The sequence below is a fragment of the Salvelinus alpinus genome, chromosome 21 (assembly GCF_045679555.1).
Source record: "Salvelinus alpinus chromosome 21, SLU_Salpinus.1, whole genome shotgun sequence".
Taxonomy (NCBI): domain Eukaryota; kingdom Metazoa; phylum Chordata; class Actinopteri; order Salmoniformes; family Salmonidae; genus Salvelinus; species Salvelinus alpinus.
In genome coordinates, this window is record NC_092106.1 from 41,652,736 (window position 1) to 41,677,104 (window position 24,369).

General features: G+C 50.3%; 1 protein-coding gene across 1 annotated transcript in view; it reads right to left on the reverse strand.

Annotated features, from left to right (window-relative positions):
- The window catches only part of cntn5 (contactin 5), a 493,785-nt gene that overhangs the window by 8,432 nt on the left and 460,984 nt on the right, over window positions 1-24,369 (reverse strand). The window contains exons 16-19 of the mRNA XM_071358202.1: window positions 9,462-9,755; window positions 7,918-8,027; window positions 7,619-7,805; window positions 185-297 (exon numbers count right to left, since the gene is read on the reverse strand). Of these exons, the coding sequence (XP_071214303.1) occupies window positions 185-297; window positions 7,619-7,805; window positions 7,918-8,027; window positions 9,462-9,755 (704 nt within the window). The remainder of the gene's footprint in view (window positions 1-184; window positions 298-7,618; window positions 7,806-7,917; window positions 8,028-9,461; window positions 9,756-24,369) is intronic.

Below are 24,369 nucleotides of genomic sequence, written 5' to 3' on the forward strand. Positions count from 1 at the left end.
GACCTGGCCAGTACAGTAAGGAGACCTGGCCAGTACAGTAAGGAGACCTGGCCAGTACAGTAAAGAGACCTGGCCAGTACAGTAAGGAGACCTGTCCAGTACAGTAAGGAGACCTGGCCAGTACAGTAAGGAGACCTGGCCAGTACAGTAAGGAGACCTGGCCAGTAGAGTAAGGGGGGCGTACCTTGTATCCTATGACATCTGACTCGTTGTCTTTAGACTTAACCGGGTCCCAGTTTAATGATACGTTAGTCCCTTCCTGAATCCACACAAGGTTGGCTGGAGGCTGGACTGGAGCTGAGGAGAAAGCACAGGGATCAATCTTAACTAAACGCTTTCATTCATACATTTTATTGTCATCCATATCAGAGTGTATTTCAAGAAATAAGGTCAATTATAGTACTATTTCTTGCATGCAGAATAGCAAGCTGTCCATCTTAATAATACATGTGAAAGAGTCATATTATAAAACTGGTTGTTTGGATCCTGGATGCTGATTGGATGAGCAGCATTTTAAGCCATGCTGTATTGGCTGTCACAGACGTACCAATGCCTGCTAACAGTTCCATCTGAAAATGATCACTGCTCCTTCATAAGAATATCATGTTGATGTTGCTGTCTGAATCATCTCTTGTATTTATCTCTACTAGAATATCATGTTGCTGTCTGAATCATCTCTTGTGTTTATCTCTACTAGAATATCATGTTGCTGTCTGAATAATCTCTTGAATTTATCTCATTATTTCCCCTTGCTTCCAGTCTAGCATTTAAACTCAGCAAAAAAAGAAACGTCCTCTCACTATCAACTGCGTTTATTTTCAGCAAATTTAACAAGATTCAATAACTGAGACATAAACTGAACAAGTTCCACATACATGTGACTAACAGAAATTGAATAATGTGTCCCTGAACAAAGGGGGGGTCAAAATCAAAAGTAACAGTGAGTATCTGGTGTGGCCACCAGCTGCATTAAGTACTGCAGTGCATCTCCTCCTTATGAACTGCACTAGATTAGCCAGTTCTTGCTGTGAGATGTTACCCTAATCTTCCACCAAGGCACCTACAGGTTCCCGGACATTTCTGTGGGGAATGGCCCTAGCCCTCACCCTCCGATCCAACAGGTCCCAGACGTGCTCAATGGGATTGAGATCCGGGCTCTTCGCTGGCCATGGCAGAACACTGACATTCCTGTCTTGCAGGAAATCACACACCGAAGAATGAGCAGTATGGCTGGTGGCATTGTCATGCTGGAGGGTCATGTCAGGATGAGCCTGCAGGAAGGGTACCACATGAGAGAGGAGGATGTCTTCCCTGTAACACACAGCCTTGAGATTTCCTGCAATGACAACAAGCTCAGTCCGATGATGCTGTGACACACCGCCCCAGACCATGACGGACCCTCCACCTCCAAATCGATCCCACTCCAGAGTACAGGCCTCAGTGTAACGCTCATTACTTTGAGGATAAATGCAAGTCCGACCATCACTCCTGGTGAGAAAAAAACGCGACTCATCAGTGAAGAGCACTTTTTGCCAGTCCTGTCTGGTCAAGCGACGGTGGGTGTGTGCCCATAGGCGACGTTGTTGCCGGTGATGTCTGGTGAGGACCTGCCTTACAACAGGCCTACAAGCCCTCAGTCCGTCCTCTCTCAGCCTATTGCGGACAGTCTGAGGGCTGATGGAGGGATTGTGCGTTCCTGGTGTAACTCGTGCAGTTGTTGTTGCCATCCTGCACCTGTCCCGCAGGTGTGATGTTCGGATGTACCGATCCTGTGCAGGTGTTGTTACAAGTGGTCTGCCACTGCGAAGACCATCACCTGTCCGTCCTGTCTCCCTGTAGCGCTGTCTTAGGCGTCTAACAGTACGGACATTGCAATTTATTGCCCTGGCCACATCTGCAGTCCTCATGCCTCCTTGCAGCATGGCTAAGGCACGTTCAAGCAGATGAGCAGGGACCCTGGGCATCTTTCTTCTGGTGTTTTTCCAGAGTCAGTAGAAAGGCCTCCTTAGTGTCCTACGTTTTCATAACTGTGACCTTAATTGCCTTTCGTCTGCAAGCTGTTAGTGTCTTAATGACCGTTCCACAGGTGAATGTTATTTAATTGTTTATGGTTCATTGAACAAGCATGGGAAACAGTGTTAAAACCCTTTACAATGAAGATCTGTGAAGTTATTTGGATTTTTACAAATTATCATTCAAAGACATGTTCCTGAAAAAGGGTTGCTGAAAAAGTTTAGTTTGGTACAACAGGGTTAATATAAGCCTCAGTTTATGCCTGTCTGACTTTGGAAACAACGTTTCACTTTTGAATTTCAAAAAGACTATTAGATCTTTCAGAATACCAACTTGTTGTGGGAGGATATTTTAAATCAGGTATGTAATTCTCAGTTAGATAGGTCTCATGTTTCATCTCACTCTCAAACTGATCAGGCCTCTGGTGATCTCATCTCATTTGCTGCAGAGCTTAATATTTTAGATGCCTGGAGTCTAAGGAATTTTACTGTCAAAGATGTTTTATTTATTCTTCAAGACATAATACATTTTCACGGATAGACTACATATTTGTATCTCCCTATACAAACAGGTGTATTCAGACAACCGAGCTGCTCCCCATACTAATTTCTGACCATGGAGCTGTCCTGTATACTCTCTAACATCTAACACTATAAACAGAGAGGTGCCAGAAGATTGAGCTTTAACACAACTTTGCTGCAGAATAAGGCTTTTTATGACACAACTTCTAGCAAAGTTGAAGCAATTGATTCTTTTTTGGTCACTTTAGGAGGTGACAAAATGTTTTCTGAGGGGAAAATGTACATCTTAATTAAAAAGTAGTAGATCCAGTAAAACAGATCTCTCTGGTTGAAAACGAGCAGAAACAAAAATGTACCGAGCAAAAGGGGAAGATATTAACAGCATTAAAACACGAGTATAACACTTTACTGCAAACTAAAGCAGAATCGCACAAGAGTAACATTCCATTCTGAGAGGGAGAAAGCTAGTAGACTTTTGGCTGCAAGGCTTCAGCAAAATGAGGCCTTTTCTTGTATCAATACAATTCAAACACCATCTGATATCACATGACTCCGCAGAAATGTATGATACGTTTAGGCAGTTTTATTCCCAATTATATACGTCAGAGGCGGACCCTGATCATAGTAAGATGACACACTTCTTATCATCATTGGACCTTCTCAAACTCAACAGAGCAATCTGGATACCTTGACTCCCCACTTCCTCTTGAAGAACTCAGGAGTGCATTTACATCTATGAAAAGAGGCAAATCACGAGGACTTGATGGTTTCCCTCCTTAGCTGTTTCTTGAAATATGGGTTGTTGTCGGGCCACTAATTGGTTCTATCAGTCATTAAAACTTGGAGAATGCCATAGAGACCAAAACCCCTCACTGATTATAGTTTTGTTAAAAAAGGGCAAATCTCCCCTAGACTGTAAAAGTTATAGGCCCTTACGCCTTATTACACCAGAGCTCAAGCTGTTTGCAAAGGTACTTTCCATTAGATTGGAACAGCTTGTAGGACATCTAATCAGCGATGATCAAACTGGGTTTTTAAAGGGTCGTTTAGCTTCAGACAATATTAGACGTCTATTCCATATCCTAAATGTGTCTGAAAACAACCCAATCCTTACTGCACTTTTTAGTTTAGTTGCAGAAAAAAGCCTTTGGCTAGAACTATTTATGGTGTGTTTCGGAGGCCTTTGGTTTTGGTAAAGGATTGATCTCCGTGTTAAAAACAATGTATTCTGCATCCAAAGCAGTTGTGCAGACGGGAAACATTCTATCCAAGACTTTCTGTTTAAAAATGTCCCACAAAACAAGGATGTTCATTATCACCAATGCTCTTTGCCCCTTGCTCCAGCGATTAGATTTCATCCATCAATATTAAAAGGTACGCAGCATAAAGTGTCATTCTATGACACCTTATTGTATTTCTCAGACATCTCAATTTCCCTTCCACAGATTCTGAAATTGTTTACTTTTTTCGGTTCCTACTCTAAAATAAACTGGGACAAATCTATACTCAATAGCCCTGTGAAACAGCTTACTTTGCCGGCTGCATCTCTGGTGCAGTGGCATGAGGCAGACTTTATTCATTTGGGCATATGCATACCCACCAAATATTCCCAAGGTTGCAGAAGGAACTATGTCAAACTAAAAGAGGAGATCACCTCTGATTTGCAGAGATGGTCCTTTCTTAAAATCTCATAACAAAGCAGGAATGCTATAGTAAAAAGGAACGTACTCGACAGACTAAATTGTATTTTCTCTATGCTGCCTATACCTCATCCGCCAAAATAGGAATTAATGTCAATGACCTCAAAGTTTATTTGGAATGATAAAAAGCCACACATTCGATATGTTACACTTACGCGGTTTGTCCCATTTACAAATGTTATTACTGGTCTTTCCAAATGAAATCATTCCCATGATTCTATTGCAGCTTCTTGGAGAGGCATCGAGGAAGCACTTGTTGCACCGCAGAGACTTACAGATCTATTGTTTTCTGATATCAAGGTAAAAACAGCATTCAAAAGATGTGGATCGATTATTTCCAACTCATTACAAGTATGGTAATACACTGAGAAACATATAGGCAACACTAAGACGTGCTGTGAATCTTTTCCCATATGGCACAACCATAACCTGCTGACAAACAATACGCCTTTTGTCTACCCATTGTGGGCGGAAAAGGGTAAGCATCACCTGCGAGACATGTATAACTAATAACTTTCCAGAATGTCAAACAAATGTATTCACTTCCAGGCTTTACATGGTTCCTTTACCTACAGTTAAGATCTTTTTTAAAAGCTTATGGTGCACCATGGGATGCCCCGTTAACATGCCACATAATGCTTACATGGATAGACCCTTCATTAACGTCTAAAATGGTCTCTGTCACTTATGATTGGCTGCTGTCTGTTAAATGCTCTACATTGGGTGTCACTAGTATGGAACCGTGAAATGTAGGGATTGGGGCACGAGCTGAACTGGGATACCATCTGGGAAAATGTATTTGTTACCTCTAGAAACCCAGCACAACAGCTTATACATTAGTAGCATAGAGAGGTTATGCAACCCCATTTAAACATTACAATTAAGCTGATTCCTACTCCCAATATGTGATAGACGACGTATGAATGTTGTTGGAACACTAATGCACATGTTTTGGGACTGTCCTGTGGTGTCTCAGTTCTGGTCACATGTTTTGGGACTGTCCTGTGGTGTCTCAGTTCTGGTCACATGTTTTGGGACTGTCCTGTGGTGTCTCAGTTCTGGTCACATGTTTTGGGACTGTCCTGTGGTGTCTCAGTTCTGGTCACATGTTTTGGGACTGTCCTGTGGTGTCCCAGGTCTGGTCACATGTTTAGGGAATGTCCTGTGGTGTCCCAGGTCTGGTCACATGTTTTGGGAATGTCCTGTGGTGTCCCAGTTCTGGTCACATGTTTTAGCAATATCCTGTGGTGTCCCAGTTCTGGTCACATGTTTTGGGAATGTCCAGTGGTGTCCCAGTTCTGGTCACATGTTTTAGGAATATCCTGTGGTGTCCCAGTTCTGGTCACATGTTTTAGGAATGTCCTGTGGTGTCCCAGTTCTGGTCACATGTTTTAGGAATGTCCTGTGGTGTCCCAGCTCTGGTCACATGTTTTGGGAATGTCCTGTGGTGTCCCAGTTCTGGTCACATGTTTTGGGAATGTCCTGTGGTGTCCCAGTTCTGGTCACATGTTTTGGGAATGTCCTGTGGTGTCCCAGTTCTGGTCACATGTTTTGGTAATGTCCTGTGGTGTCCCAGTTCTGGTCACATGTTTTGGGAATGTCCTGTGGTGTCCCAGCTCTGGTCACATGTTTTGGGAATGTCCTGTGGTGTCTCAGTTCTGGTCATTCAAGGGTTTTAATTTTTTGGGGGGGTTACTACATGATTCCATATGTGTTATTTCAAAGTGTTGATGTCTTCACTATTATTCTACAATGTAGAAAATAGTAAAAAATAAAGTAAAACCTTTGAATGAGTAGGTGTCTAGTTGTGGCCGCACCTGGACTAGATTGTGAACGACTCTTGGCAGAATCCATTACTTGACTGTGGGTGATAAGCACAATAAAGTTCCAACTGCAACACACCAAACGATTTGTTCTCAAATTCTAGTTTCTTGAACAATGGGAGACTGTGTATGTTTTGGGTCAACAAAGCTGTGTCCATCATAACATTCAATAAATAATCACCATGCGATCAATTGTCAGTTGTAAACATGTCTTTTTCCCATCTGCCTGCACCGTGATATATTTCCCTTGCTCACATGATGGACAGTTGCTGGTCGCTGAGACAGATGAGCGCGTATTAACCCTGCTGTAGAATTCATTGCGGCCAGCAGGTCAAACGAACAACTAAAATGAATGAGTCATTCGAAAAATACAAAATCATGACCCTCAAGTCAGTAAAGAGAATGAACCATGTGCGAACTGCACATTCCTACTCTGTAGCACCACAGAGAGGGAACGGTGCTGAGACGAGACCAGACCATTTTAACTGAGCCATAACGTCGTTATCATGGACATATCCAAGTAAATAACAATAGAAAAAAGGCTCAAAGACAGGAACATGCAGCTCGTGTCCTGTCAGTCCAGGTTCAAAGACAGGAACATGCAGCTCGTGTCCTGTCAGTCCAGGTTCAAAGACAGGAACATGCAGCTCGTGTCCTGTCAGTCCAGGTTCAAAGACAGGAACATGCAGCTCGTGTCCTGTCAGTCCCGGTTCAAAGACAGGAACATGCAGCTCGTGTCCTGTCAGTCCAGGTTCAAAGACAGGAACATGCAGCTCGTGTCCTGTCAGTCCCGGTTCAAAGAAAGGAACATGCAGCTCGTGTCCTGTCAGTCCCGGTTCAATGTTTGACATGACTGAGTTAGCTGAGCTAGCTAGCTAGCAGGTGACAAGAACGTTATCCAGCCTGAATAGCCACCATTTTGTTTAGAACGGACGACCAGACCTTTTGCATAGCAACTATTTTAACATAATGAACGACTGGCTGGCGTCTGTAGCAACATGACCAAAATAACTAACAACCAGAGATTTGTCTGGACTATGTCTTCTGGTGGAAGAATTACAGTGTATGAATTTACTTATCAAATTAACTTTTTAATTAAAATATGTAATTCATTATTATTTTAATATGTTGGTAACAGTTTTATAAAAGCAATAAGCCATTCGAGGCAGTTTTTTTTATCATGAATACAGTCACAGGTAAATGGGTTGACTGGCCCTCCTCTATCGTGTCGTGTTGAAAAACGCCATTTACCTGTGACTGTATTCATGATACAGCACTGCCTCTTACCTGTGACTGTATTCATGATACAGCACTGCCTCTTACCTGTGACTGTATTCATGATACAGCACTGCCTCTTACCTGTGACTGTATTCATGATACAGCACTGCCTCTTACCTGTGACTGTATTCATGATACAGCACTGCCTCTTACCTGTGACTGTATTCATGATACAGCACTGCCTCTTACCTGTGACTGTATTCTTGTGCCTTGCTGCTTAATTAAAGTGTACATACAGTACCCCCCTCTATACAGCTCGGGTTTGTATGAGCGGTGTACTCACGGTCTTTCTTGGTCTTGGCGGTGCTAGCGGTTGATGCAGGGCCCTGGCCGATACTGTTGAAGCCTCTGACTGTGATGAGGTACACACTGTTCCCCTCCAGGTCTGTCAGCACCATAGACGTCTCGTTCCCTGCTGTCTTCTTCCTGTTCCCTGACTCCTCCTGCTCACTGTCCTTCCTGTAGCTCACCTGACAAAATAAGACGTTTGGTGTTTCTCTTTTAAACTTGTCTTTTATTGTAGTATTTACATTTATTTGTTTAATTTAGATTTATCTAATGATAAATGTATATTGCACACACCTCGTATCCCCGTGGTCTCCCAGGGCCAGGGCCGGGCGGTCTCCAAGTTACTTTCATTTCCGAAGAGGAAATGCTGGAAGCTTTCACCTCAGATGGGGCCTCTCTGGGCTCTGTAGAGGATAACACACGCACGCACGCACGCACGCACGCACGCACGCACGCACGCACGCACGCACGCACGCACGCACGCACGCACGCACGCACGCACGCACGCACGCACGCACGCACGCACGCACGCACGCACGCACGCACGCACGCACGCACGCACGCACGCACGCACGCACGCACGCACGCACGCACACACACACACACACACACACACACACACACACACACACACACACACACACACACACACACACACACACACACACACACACACACACACACACACACACACACACACACACACACACACACACACACACACACACCAATCAACCTTAGAAACCCCACAGACACACAAAATGTAGTCACACTATAACTGACGCTAGTTGTCTCCTGTGTGTCTTGTAGAAAACAATGCATAATGACGTGTTGATTGCAGAGTGAGTAATGTACTTGAGTAATGTACACTACAGACATTAATAATGTTGCTGACTCGTCTCATAATAACGAGGGGATTTGAAAATAATACGTTGATTCAGTACAATCCGTACATATTGATAACAGTAAATCTCTACAGTACAATCAGTACATATTGATAACAGTAAATCTCTACAGTCAATCAGTACATATTGATAACAGTAAATCTCTACAGTCAATCAGTACATATTGATAACAGTAAATCTCTACAGTCAATCAGTACATATTGATAACAGTAAATCTCTACAGTCAATCAGTACATATTGATAACAGTAAATCTCTACAGTCAATCAGTACATATTGATAACAGTAAATCTCTACAGTCAATCAGTACATATTGATAACAGTAAATCTCTACAGTCAATCAGTACATATTGATAACAGTAAATCTCTACAGTCAATCAGTACATATTGATAACAATAAATCTCTACAGTCAATCAGTACATATTGATAACAGTAAATCTCTACAGTCAATCAGTACATATTGATAACAATAAATCTCTACAGTCAATCAGTACATATTGATAACAATAACTTATGACTTGACAGTAGAACTGACAGTAGAACTGAGGATGTGACAGTAGAACTGAGGATGTGACAGTAGAACTGAGGATGTGACAGTAGAACTGACAGTAGAACTGAGGATGTGACAGTAGAACTGAGGATGTGACAGTAGAACTGAGGATGTGACAGTAGAACTGACAGTAGAACTGATGATGTGACAGTAGAACTGAGGATGTGACAGTAGAACTGAGGATGTGACAGTAGAACTGAGGATGTGACAGTAGAACTCACATCTTTTGTACTAATGTTGCAGCCTCTCGGCTTTCGTCAGCAACATGACTTCAGAAATTATATAATTTGTAAGGCGACTTGAAGGAGCGACTTCCCTTTGAATAACTTTAACCTTCCCTACCCCTGCAAAGAAGTCCTTAGATGTGCGAGTGCAATAACTCACCCCCCTCTGCAGAGTACACAGTGACCACACCACTGAAGGGTCCATCTCCCTTGTTGTTGTACACGCCCACCTTCACTTCGAAGGGGGTGAGGGGAGGGAAGGTCTCATCTCTGTACTTGTACATAGTGGAATCTGCTGATGTCACCATCTTCTCCTTCCATCCTCGCGTCCCATTGGCTCTGAACGCCACGATGTAGCCAAAGCCCTCGCCATTCTGGAACTCCTCAGACACAGGCTGGAATACAGGGAAATTAGATTGTTGATTCTTGTCATTTTTTGGTTGGACATGTAAATCTAATCGATGACGACACCATGAGGTCATTTAAATATCTGAATTCATTCATTCACCCACTGAAATATCAGTCCACTGATTCTAATAACTGTATTATATCCTGGTAGTAGCCTTTTAGGAGCCCACCCCGCTGAAAGTATGTGGCTTACAGTATTATAACAGACACTTGTGCCTAAAGCAAATTAAAAAGACAGTAGAGAAATGAGATAAATCAGTCCAAGTAGATTACAGTACATGGAAATGAAACCATTTTACTTCGACTGACCCCTGAGCTAAGCATAGCTACACCAATCCCCCTGAGCTAAGCATAGCTACACCAATCCCCCTGAGCTAAGCATAGCTACACCAATCTCCCTGAGCTAAGCATAGCTACACCAATCCCCCTGAGATCTCCCCACATAACATAGCTACACCAATCCCCCTGAGCTAAGCATAGCTACACCAATCCCCCTGAGATCTCCCCACATAACATAGCTACACCAATCCCCCTGAGCTAAGCATAGCTACACCAATCCCCCTGAGCTAAGCATAGCTACACCAATCCCCCTGAGCTAAGCATAGCTACACCAATCCCCCTGAGCTAAGCATAGCTACACCAATCCCCCTGAGCTAAGCATAGCTACACCAATCCCCCTGAGATCTCCCCACATAACATAGCTACACCAATCCCCATGAGATCTCCCCACATAACATAGCTACACCAATCCCCATGAGATCTCCCCACATAACATAGCTACACCAATCCCCATGAGATCTCCCCACATAACATAGCTACCTGCTTACAAGCTAAAATGAAAGCAGGAAGCACCAGTGACTCGGTCTATAAAAAAGTGGTCAGATGAAGCAGATGCTAAAGTACAGGGCTGTTTTACTATCACAGGCTGGAACATGTTCCGGGATTCTTCCGATGGCATTGAGGAGTACACCACATCAGTCACTGGCTTTATCAATAAGTGCATCGAGGACGTCGTCAAATCAAATCAAAGTTTATTTGTCACGTGCGCCGAATAAAACAGGTGTAGACCTTACAGTTAAATGCTAACCAATAGTGCAAAAAAGGTATTAGGTGAAAAATAGGTAGGTAAAGAAATAAAACAACAGGAGAAAGACAGGATAAGCCCCCCGCCTTATCTCAGCTCGCTGGTCACCATAGCAGCACCCACTTGTAGCACGCGCTCCAGAAGGTATATCTCACTGGTCACCATAGCAACACCCACTCGTAGCACGCGCTCCAGCAGGTATATCTCACTGGTCACCATAGCAACACCCACTCGTAGCACGCGCTCCAGCAGGTATATCTCACTGGTCACCATAGCAGCACCCACTCGTAGCACGCGCTCCAGCAGGTATATCTCACTGGTCACCATAGCAGCACCCACTCGTAGCACGCGCTCCAGCAGGTATATCTCACTGGTCACCATAGCAGCACCCACTCGTAGCACGCGCTCCAGCAGGTATATCTCACTGGTCACCATAGCAGCACCCACTCGTAGCACGCGCTCCAGCAGGTATATCTCACTGGTCACCATAGCAGCACCCACTCGTAGCACGCGCTCCAGCAGGTATATCTCACTGGTCACCATAGCAGCACCCACTCGTAGCACGCGCTCCAGCAGGTATATCTCACTGGTCACCATAGCAGCACCCACTCGTAGCACGCGCTCCAGCAGGTATATCTCACTGGTCACCATAGCAGCACCCACTCGTAGCACGCGCTCCAGCAGGTATATCTCACTGGTCACCATAGCAGCACCCACTCGTAGCACGCGCTCCAGCAGGTATATCTCACTGGTCACCATAGCAGCACCCACTCGTAGCACGCGCTCCAGCAGGTATATCTCACTGGTCACCATAGCAGCACCCACTCGTAGCACGCGCTCCAGCAGGTATATCTCACTGGTCACCATAGCAACACCCACTCGTAGCACGCGCTCCAGCAGGTATATCTCACTGGTCACCATAGCAACACCCACTCGTAGCACGCGCTCCAGCAGGTATATCTCACTGGTCACCATAGCAGCACCCACTCGTAGCACGCGCTCCAGCAGGTATATCTCACTGGTCACCATAGCAACACCCACTCGTAGCACGCGCTCCAGCAGGTATATCTCACTGGTCACCATAGCAGCACCCACTCGTAGCACGCGCTCCAGCAGGTATATCTCACTGGTCACCATAGCAACACCCACTCGTAGCACGCGCTCCAGCAGGTATATCTCACTGGTCACCATAGCAGCACCCACCCGTAGCACGCGCTCCAGCAGGTATATCTCACTGGTCACCATAGCAACACCCACTCGTAGCACGCGCTCCAGCAGGTATATCTCACTGGTCACCATAGCAGCACCCACTCGTAGCACGCGCTCCAGCAGGTATATCTCACTGGTCACCATAGCAGCACCCACTCGTAGCACGCGCTCCAGCAGGTATATCTCACTGGTCACCATAGCAGCACCCACTCGTAGCACGCGCTCCAGCAGGTATATCTCACTGGTCACCATAGCAGCACCCACTCGTAGCACGCGCTCCAGCAGGTATATCTCACTGGTCACCATAGCAACACCCACTCGTAGCACACGCTCCAGCAGGTATATCTCACTGGTCACCATAGCAGCACCCACTCGTAGCACGCGCTCCAGCAGGTATATCTCACTGGTCACCATAGCAGCACCCACTCGTAGCACGCGCTCCAGCAGGTATATCTCACTGGTCACCATAGCAGCACCCACTCGTAGCACGCGCTCCAGCAGGTATATCTCACTGGTCACCATAGCAACACCCACTCGTAGCACGCGCTCCAGCAGGTATATCTCACTGGTCACCATAGCAACACCCACTCGTAGCACGCGCTCCAGCAGGTATATCTCACTGGTCACCATAGCAACACCCACTCGTAGCACGCGCTCCAGCAGGTATATCTCACTGGTCACCATAGCAGCACCCACTCGTAGCACGCGCTCCAGCAGGTATATCTCACTGGTCACCATAGCAACACCCACTCGTAACACGCGCTCCAGCAGGTATATCTCACTGGTCACCATAGCAACACCCACTCGTAGCACGCGCTCCAGCAGATATATCTCACTGGTCACCATAGCAACACCCACTCGTAGCACGCGCTCCAGCAGGTATATCTCACTGGTCACCATAGCAACACCCACTCGTAGCACGCGCTCCAGCAGATATATCTCACTGGTCACCATAGCAACACCCACTCGTAGCACGCGCTCCAGCAGGTATATCTCACTGGTCACCATAGCAACACCCACTCGTAGCACGCGCTCCAGCAGGTATATCTCACTGGTCACCATAGCAACACCCACTCGTAGCACGCGCTCCAGCAGGTATATCTCACTGGTCACCATAGCAGCACCCACTCGTAGCACGCGCTCCAGCAGGTATATCTCACTGGTCACCATAGCAACACCCACTCGTAGCACGCGCTCCAGCAGGTATATCTCACTGGTCACCATAGCAACACCCACTCGTAGCACGCGCTCCAGCAGGTATATCTCACTGGTCACCATAGCAGCACCCACTCGTAGCACGCGCTCCAGCAGGTATATCTCACTGGTCACGATAGCAGCACCCACTCGTAGCACGCGCTCCAGCAGGTATATCTCACTGGTCACCATAGCAACACCCACTCGTAGCACGCGCTCCAGCAGGTATATCTCACTGGTCACCATAGCAACACCCACTCGTAGCACGCGCTCCAGCAGGTATATCTCACTGGTCACCATAGCAGCACCCACTCGTAGCACGCGCTCCAGCAGGTATATCTCACTGGTCACCATAGCAACACCCACTCGTAGCACGCGCTCCAGCAGGTATATCTCACTGGTCACCATAGCAGCACCCACTCGTAGCACGCGCTCCAGCAGGTATATCTCACTGGTCACCATAGCAGCACCCACTCGTAGCACGCGCTCCAGCAGGTATATCTCACTGGTCACCATAGCAACACCCACTCGTAACACGCGCTCCAGCAGGTATATCTCACTGGTCACCATAGCAACACCCACTCGTAGCACGCGCTCCAGCAGATATATCTCACTGGTCACCATAGCAACACCCACTCGTAGCACGCGCTCCAGCAGGTATATCTCACTGGTCACCATAGCAACACCCACTCGTAGCACGCGCTCCAGCAGATATATCTCACTGGTCACCATAGCAACACCCACTCGTAGCACGCGCTCCAGCAGGTATATCTCACTGGTCACCATAGCAACACCCACTCGTAGCACGCGCTCCAGCAGGTATATCTCACTGGTCACCATAGCAACACCCACTCGTAGCACGCGCTCCAGCAGGTATATCTCACTGGTCACCATAGCAGCACCCACTCGTAGCACGCGCTCCAGCAGGTATATCTCACTGGTCACCATAGCAACACCCACTCGTAGCACGCGCTCCAGCAGGTATATCTCACTGGTCACCATAGCAGCACCCACTCGTAGCACGCGCTCCAGCAGGTAAATCTCACTGGTCACCATAGCAACACCCACTCGTAGCACGCGCTCCAGCAGATATATCTCACTGGTCACCATAGCAACACCCACTCGTAGCACGCGATCCAGCAGGTATATCTCACTGGTCACCATAGCAGCACCCACTCGTAGCACGCGCTCCAGCAGGTATATCTCACTGGTCACCATAGCAACACCCATTCGTAGCACGCGCTCCAGTAGGTATATCTCACTGGTCACCATAGCAACACCCACTCGTAGCACGCGCTCCAGCAGGTATATCTCACTGGTCACCATAGCAACACCCACTCGTAGCACGCGCTCCAGCAGGTATATCTCACTGGTCACCATAGCAACACCCACTCGTAGCACGCGCTCCAGCAGGTATATCTCACTGGTCACCATAGCAGCACCCACTCGTAGCACGCGCTCCAGCAGGTATATCTCACTGGTCACCATAGCAGCACCCACTCGTAGCACGCGCTCCAGCAGGTATATCTCACTGGTCACCATAGCAACACCCACTCGTAGCACGCGCTCCAGCAGGTATATCTCACTGGTCACCATAGCAGCACCCACTCGTAGCACGCGCTCCAGCAGGTATATCTCACTGGTCACCATAGCAGCACCCACCCGTAGCACGCGCTCCAGCAGGTATATCTCACTGGTCACCATAGCAACACCCACTCGTAGCACGCGCTCCAGCAGGTATATCTCTCTGGTCACCATAGCAGCACCCACCCGTAGCACGCGCTCCAGCAGGTATATCTCTCTGGTCACCATAGCAGCACCCACTCGTAGCACGCGCTCCAGCAGGTATATCTCACTGGTCACCATAGCAACACCCACTCGTAGCACGCGCTCCAGCAGGTATATCTCACTGGTCACCATAGCAACACCCACTCGTAGCACGCGCTCCAGCAGGTATATCTCACTGGTCACCATAGCAACACCCACTCGTAGCACGCGCTCCAGCAGGTATATCTCACTGGTCACCATAGCAACACCCACTCGTAGCACGCGCTCCAGCAGATATATCTCACTGGTCACCATAGCAACACCCACTCGTAGCACGCGCTCCAGCAGGTATATCTCACTGGTCACCATAGCAACACCCACTCGTAGCACGCGCTCCAGCAGGTATATCTCACTGGTCACCATAGCAGCACCCACTCGTAGCACGCACTCCAGCAGGTATATCTCACTGGTCACCATAGCAGCACCCACTCGTAGCACGCGCTCCAGCAGGTATATCTCACTGGTCACCATAGCAACACCCACTCGTAGCACGCGCTCCAGCAGGTATATCTCACTGGTCACCATAGCAGCACCCACTCGTAGCACGCGCTCCAGCAGGTATATCTCACTGGTCACCATAGCAGCACCCACTCGTAGCACGCGCTCCAGCAGGTATATCTCACTGGTCACCATAGCAGCACCCACCCGTAGCACGCGCTCCAGCAGGTATATCTCACTGGTCACCATAGCAACACCCACCCGTAGCACGCGCTCCAGCAGGTATATCTCACTGGTCACCATAGCAACACCCACCCGTAGCACGCGCTCCAGCAGGTATATCTCACTGGTCACCATTGCAGCACCCACTCGTAGCACGCGCTCCAGCAGGTATATCTCACTGGTCACCCTAGCAGCACCCACTCGTAGCACGCGCTCCAGCAGGTATATCTCACTGGTCACCATAGCAACACCCACTCGTAGCACGCGCTCCAGCAGGTATATCTCACTGGTCACCATAGCAGCACCCACTCGTAGCACGCGCTCCAGCAGGTATATCTCACTGGTCACCATAGCAACACCCACTCGTAGCACGCGCTCCAGCAGATATATCTCACTGGTCACCATAGCAGCACCCACTCGTAGCACGCGCTCCAGCAGGTATATCTCACTGGTCACCATAGCAACACCCACTCGTAGCACGCGCTCCAGCAGGTATATCTCACTGGTCACCATAGCAACACCCACTCGTAGCACGCGCTCCAGCAGGTATATCTCACTGGTCACCATAGCAGCACCCACTCGTAGCACGCGCTCCAGCAGGTATATCTCACTGGTCACCATAGCAACACCCACTCGTAGCACGCGCTCCAGCAGATATATCTCACTGGTCACCATAGCAACACCCACTCGTAGCACGCGCTCCAGCAGGTATATCTCACTGGTCACCATAGCAACACCCACTCGTAGCACGCGCTCCAGCAGGTATATCTCACTGGTCACCATAGCAACACCCACTCGTAGCACGCGCTCCAGCAGATATATCTCACTGGTCACCATAGCAACACCCACTCGTAGCACGCGCTCCAGCAGGTATATCTCACTGGTCACCATAGCAGCACCCACTCGTAGTACGCGCTCCAGCAGGTATATCTCACTGGTCACCATAGCAACACCCACTCGTAGCACGCGCTCCAGCAGGTATATCTCACTGGTCACCATAGCAACACCCACTCGTAGCACGCGCTCCAGCAGGTATATCTCAAAGGTCACCATAGCAACACCCACTCGTAGCACGCGCTCCAGCAGGTATATCTCACTGGTCACCATAGCAACACCCACTCGTAGCACGCGCTCCAGCAGGTATATCTCACTGGTCACCATAGCAACACCCACTCGTAGCACGCGCTCCAGCAGGTATATCTCACTGGTCACCATAGCAGCACCCACTCGTAGCACGCGCTCCAGCAGGTATATCTCACTGGTCACCATAGCAACACCCACTCGTAGCACGCGCTCCTGCAGGTATATCTCACTGGTCACCATAGCAACACCCACTCGTAGCACGCGCTCCAGCAGGTATATCTCACTGGTCACCATAGCAACACCCACTCGTAGCACGCGCTCCAGCAGGTATATCTCACTGGTCACCATAGCAACACCCACTCGTAGCACGCGCTCCAGCAGGTATATCTCACTGGTCACCATAGCAACACCCACTCGTAGCACGCGCTCCAGCAGGTATATCTCACTGGTCACCATAGCAACACCCACTCGTAGCACGCGCTCCAGCAGGTATATCTCACTGGTCACCATAGCAACACCCACTCGTAGCACGCGCTCCAGCAGGTATATCTCACTGGTCACCATAGCAACACCCACTCGTAGCACGCGCTCCAGCAGGTATATCTCACTGGTCACCATAGCAACACCCACTCGTAGCACGCGCTCCAGCAGGTATATCTCACTGGTCACCATAGCAGCACCCACTCGTAGCACGCGCTCCAGCAGGTATATCTCACTGGTCACCATAGCAACACCCACTCGTAGCACGCGCTCCAGCAGATATATCTCACTGGTCACCATAGCAACACCCACTCGTAGCACGCGCTCCAGCAGGTATATCTCACTGGTCACCATAGCAACACCCACTCGTAGCACGCGCTCCAGCAGGTATATCTCACTGGTCACCATAGCAACACCCACCCGTAGCACGCGCTCCAGCAGATATATCTCACTGGTCACCATAGCAACACCCACCCGTAGCACGCGCTCCAGCAGGTATATCTCACTGGTCACCATAGCAACACCCACTCGTAGCACGCGCTCCAGCAGATATATCTCACTGGTCACCATAGCAACACCCACTCGTAGCACGCGCTCCAGCAGATATATCTCACTGGTCACCATAGCAACACCGACTCGTAGCACGCGCTCCAGCAGGTATATCTCACTGGTCACCATAGCAGCAAACACTCGTAGCACGCGCTCCAGCAGGTATATCTCACTGGTCACCATAGCAACACCCACTCGTAGCACGCGCTCCAGCAGATATATCTCACTGGTCACCATAGCAACACCCACCCGTAGCACGCGCTCCAGCAGGTATATCTCACTGGTCACCATAGCAGCACCCACTCGTAGCACGCGCTCCAGCAGGTATATCTCACTGGTCACCATAGCAGCACCCACTCGTAGCACGCGCTCCAGCAGGTATATCTCACTGGTCACCATAGCAACACCCACTCGTAGCACGCGCTCCAGCAGGTATATCTCACTGGTCACCATAGCAACACCCACTCGTAGCACGCGCTCCAGCAGGTATATCTCACTGGTCACCATAGCAGCACCCACTCGTAGCACGCGCTCCAGCAGGTATATCTCACTGGTCACCATAGCAACACCCACTCGTAGCACGCGCTCCAGCAGGTATATCTCACTGGTCACCATAGCAACACCCACTCGTAGCACGCGCTCCAGCAGGTATATCTCACTGGTCACCATAGCAACACCCACTCGTAGCACGCGCTCCAGCAGGTATATCTCACTGGTCACTATAGCAGCACCCACTCGTAGCACGCGCTCCAGCAGGTATATCTCACTGGTCACCATAGCAACACCCACTCGTAGCACGCGCTCCAGCAGGTATATCTCACTGGTCACCATAGCAACACCCACTCGTAGCACGCGCTCCAGCAGGTATATCTCACTGGTCACCATAGCAACACCCACTCGTAGCACGCGCTCCAGCAGGTATATCTCACTGGTCACCATAGCAACACCCACTCGTAGCACGCGCTCCAGCAGGTATATCTCACTGGTCACCATAGCAACACCCACTCGTAGCACGCGCTCAAGCAGGTATATCTCACTGGTCACCATAGCAGCACCCACTCGTAGCACGCGCTCCAGCAGGTATATCTCACTGGTCACCATAGCAGCACCCACTCGTAGCACGCGCTCCAGCAGGTATATCTCACTGGTCACCATAGCAACACCCACTCGTAGCACGCGCTCCAGCAGGTATATCTCACTGGTCACCATAGCAACACCCACTCGTAGCACGCGCTCCAGCAGATATATCTCACTGGTCACCATAGCAACTCCCACTCGTAGCACGCGCTCCAGCAGGTATATCTCACTGGTCACCATAGCAACACCCACTCGTAGCACGCGCTCCAGCAGGTATATCTCACTGGTCACCATAGCAACACCCACTCGTAGCACGCGCTCCAGCAGGTATATCTCACTGGTCACCATAGCAACACCCACTCGTAGCACGCGCTCCAGCAGGTATATCTCACTGGTCACCATAGCAGCACTCACTCGTAGCACGCGCTCCAGCAGGTATATCTCACTGGTCACCATAGCAGCACCCACTCGTAGCACGCGCTCCAGCAGGTATATCTCACTGGTCACCATAGCAGCACCCACTCGTAGCACGCGCTCCAGAAGGTATATCTCACTGGTCACCATAGCAGCACCCACTCGTAGCACGCGCTCCAGCAGGTATATCTCACTGGTCACCATAGCAACACCCACTCGTAGCACGCGCTCCAGCAGGTATATCTCACTGGTCACCATAGCAACACCCACCCGTAGCACGCGCTCCAGCAGGTATATCTCACTGGTCACCATAGCAACACCCACCCGTAGCACGCGCTCCAGCAGGTATATCTCACTGGTCACCATAGCAACACCCACTCGTAGCACGCGCTCCAGAAGGTATATCTCAATGGTCACCATAGCAGCACCCACTCGTAGCACGCGCTCCAGCAGGTATATCTCACTGGTCACCATAGCAACACCCACTCGTAGCACGCGCTCCAGCAGATATATCTCACTGGTCACCATAGCAACACCCACTCGTAGCACGCGCTCCAGCAGGTATATCTCACTGGTCACCATAGCAACACCCACTCGTAGCACGCGCTCCAGCAGGTATATCTCACTGGTCACCATAGCAACACCCACTCGTAGCACGCGCTCCAGCAGGTATATCTCACTGGTCACCATAGCAACACCCACTCGTAGCACGCGCTCCAGCAGGTATATCTCACTGGTCACCATAGCAACACCCACTCGTAGCACGCGCTCCAGCAGGTATATCTCACTGGTCACCATAGCAACACCCACTCGTAGCACGCGCTCCAGCAGGTATATCTCACTGGTCACCATAGCAACACCCACTCGTAGCACGCGCTCCAGCAGGTATATCTCACTGGTCACCATAGCAGCACCCACTCGTAGCACGCGCTCCAGCAGGTATATCTCACTGGTCACCATAGCAACACCCACTCGTAGCACGCGCTCCAGCAGGTATATCTCACTGGTCACCATAGCAACACCCACTCGTAGCACGCGCTCCAGCAGGTATATCTCACTGGTCACCATAGCAGCACCCACTCGTAGCACGCGCTCCAGCAGGTATATCTCACTGGTCACCATAGCAGCACCCACTCGTAGCACGCGCTCCAGCAGGTATATCTCACTGGTCACCATAGCAACACCCACTCGTAGCACGCGCTCCAGCAGATATATCTCACTGGTCACCATAGCAACACCCACTCGTAGCACGCGCTCCAGCAGATATATCTCACTGGTCACCATAGCAACACCCACTCGTAGCACGCGCTCCAGCAGGTATATCTCACTGGTCACCATAGCAGCACCCACTCGTAGCACGCGCTCCAGCAGGTATATCTCACTGGTCACCATAGCAACACCCATTCGTAGCACGCGCTCCAGCAGGTATATCTCACTGGTCACCATAGCAGCACCCACTCGTAGCACGCGCTCCAGCAGGTATATCTCACTGGTCACCATAGCAGCACCCACTCGTAGCACGCGCTCCAGCAGGTATATCTCACTGGTCACCATAGCAACACCCACTCGTAGCACGCGCTCCAGCAGGTATATCTCACTGGTCACCATAGCAGCACCCACTCGTAGCACGCGCTCCAGCAGGTATATCTCACTGGTCACCATAGCAGCACCCACCCGTAGCACGCGCTCCAGCAGGTATATCTCACTGGTCACCATAGCAACACCCACTCGTAGCACGCGCTCCAGCAGGTATATCTCTCTGGTCACCATAGCAACACCCACTCGTAGCACGCGCTCCAGCAGGTATATCTCTCTGGTCACCATAGCAGCACCCACCCGTAGCACGCGCTCCAGCAGGTATATCTCTCTGGTCACCATAGCAGCACCCACTCGTAGCACGCGCTCCAGCAGGTATATCTCACTGGTCACCATAGCAGCACCCACTCGTAGCACGCGCTCCAGCAGGTATATCTCACTGGTCACCATAGCAGCACCCACTCGTAGCACGCGCTCCAGCAGGTATATCTCACTGGTCACCATAGCAACACCCACTCGTAGCACGCGCTCCAGCAGGTATATCTCACTGGTCACCATAGCAGCACCCACTCGTAGCACGCGCTCCAGCAGGTATATCTCACTGGTCACCATAGCAGCACCCACCCGTAGCACGCGCTCCAGCAGGTATATCTCACTGGTCACCATAGCAACACCCACTCGTAGCACGCGCTCCAGCAGGTATATCTCTCTGGTCACCATAGCAGCACCCACCCGTAGCACGCGCTCCAGCAGGTATATCTCTCTGGTCACCATAGCAGCACCCACTCGTAGCACGCGCTCCAGCAGGTATATCTCACTGGTCACCATAGCAACACCCACTCGTAGCACGCGCTCCAGCAGGTATATCTCACTGGTCACCATAGCAACACCCACCCGTAGCACGCGCTCCAGCAGGTATATCTCACTGGTCACCATAGCAACACCCACCCGTAGCACGCGCTCCAGCAGGTATATCTCACTGGTCACCATAGCAACACCCACCCGTAGCACGCGCTCCAGCAGGTATATCTCACTGGTCACCATTGCAGCACCCACTCGTAGCACGCGCTCCAGCAGGTATATCTCACAGGTCACCATAGCAGCACCCACTCGTAGCACGCGCTCCAGCAGGTATATCTCACTGTTCACCATAGCAACACCCACTCGTAGCACGCGCTCCAGCAGGTATATCTCACTGGTCACCATAGCAGCACCCACTCGTAGCACGCGCTCCAGCAGGTATATCTCACTGGTCACCATAGCAACACCCACTCGTAGCACGCGCTCCAGCAGATATATCTCACTGGTCACCATAGCAGCACCCACTCGTAGCACGCGCTCCAGCAGGTATATCTCACTGGTCACCATAGCAACACCCACTCGTAGCACGCGCTCCAGCAGGTATATCTCTCTGGTCACCATAGCAACACCCACTCGTAGCACGTGCTTCAGCAGGTATATCTCACTGGTCACCATAGCAGCACCCACTCGTAGCACGCGCTCCAGCAGGTATATCTCACTGGTCACCATAGCAACACCCACTCGTAGCACGCGCTCCAGCAGATATATCTCACTGGTCACCATAGCAACACCCACTCGTAGCACGCGCTCCAGCAGGTATATCTCACTGGTCACCATAGCAACACCCACTCGTAGCACGCGCTCCAGCAGGTATATCTCACTGGTCACCATAGCAACACCCACTCGTAGCACGCGCTCCAGCAGATATATCTCACTGGTCACCATAGCAACACCCACTCGTAGCACGCGCTCCAGCAGGTATATCTCACTGGTCACCATAGCAACACCCACTCGTAGCACGCGCTCCAGCAGGTATATCTCACTGGTCACCATAGCAACACCCACTCGTAGCACGCGCTCCAGCAGGTATATCTCACTGGTCACCATAGCAACACCCACTCGTAGCACGCGCTCCAGCAGGTATATCTCACTGGTCACCATAGCAACACCCACTCGTAGCACGCGCTCCAGCAGGTATATCTCACTGGTCACCATAGCAACACCCACTCGTAGCACGCGCTCCAGCAGATATATCTCACTGGTCACCATAGCAACACCCACTCGTAGCACGCGCTCCAGCAGGTATATCTCACTGGTCACCATAGCAGCACCCACCCGTAGCACGCGCTCCAGCAGGTATATCTCACTGGTCACCATAGCAGCACCCACTCGTAGCACGCGCTCCAGCAGGTATATCTCACTGGTCACCATAGCAACACCCACTCGTAGCACGCGCTCCAGCAGGTATATCTCACTGGTCACCATAGCAACACCCACTCGTAGCACGCGCTCCAGCAGGTATATCTCACTGGTCACCATAGCAACACCCACTCGTAGCACGCGCTCCAGCAGGTATATCTCACTGGTCACCATAGCAACACCCACTCGTAGCACGCGCTCCAGCAGGTATATCTCACTGGTCACCATAGCAACACCCACTCGTAGCACGCGCTCCAGCAGGTATATCTCACTGGTCACCATAGCAACACCCACTCATAGCACGCGCTCCAGCAGGTATATCTCACTGGTCACCATAGCAACACCCACTCGTAGCACGCGCTCCAGCAGGTATATCTCACTGGTCACCATAGCAACACCCACTCGTAGCACGCGCTCCAGCAGGTATATCTCACTGGTCACCATAGCAGCACCCACTCGTAGCACGCGCTCCAGCAGGTATATCTCACTGGTCACCATAGCAACACCCACTCGTAGCACGCGCTCCAGCAGATATATCTCACTGGTCACCATAGCAACACCCACTCGTAGCACGCGCTCCAGCAGGTATATCTCACTGGTCACCATAGCAGCACCCACTCGTAGTACGCGCTCCAGCAGGTATATCTCACTGGTCACCATAGCAACACCCACTCGTAGCACGCGCTCCAGCAGGTATATCTCACTGGTCACCATAGCAACACCCACGCGTAGCACGCGCTCCAGCAGGTATATCTCACTGGTCACCATAGCAACACCCACTCGTAGCACGCGCTCCAGCAGGTATATCTCACTGGTCACCATAGCAACACCCACCCGTAGCACGCGCTCCAGCAGATATATCTCACTGGTCACCATAGCAACACCCACTCGTAGCACGCGCTCCAGCAGATATATCTCACTGGTCACCACAGCAACACCCACTCGTAGCACGCGCTCCAGCAGGTATATCTCACTGGTCACCATAGCAGCACCCACTCGTAGCACGCGCTCCAGCAGGTATATCTCACTGGTCACCATAGCAACACCCACTCGTAGCACGCGCTCCAGCAGATATATCTCACTGGTCACCATAGCAACACCCACTCGTAGCACGCGCTCCAGCAGATATATCTCACTGGTCACCACAGCAACACCCACTCGTAGCACGCGCTCCAGCAGGTATATCTCACTGGTCACCATAGCAGCACCCACTCGTAGCACGCGCTCCAGCAGGTATATCTCACTGGTCACCATAGCAACACCCACTCGTAGCACGCGCTCCAGCAGATATATCTCACTGGTCACCATAGCAACACCCACTCGTAGC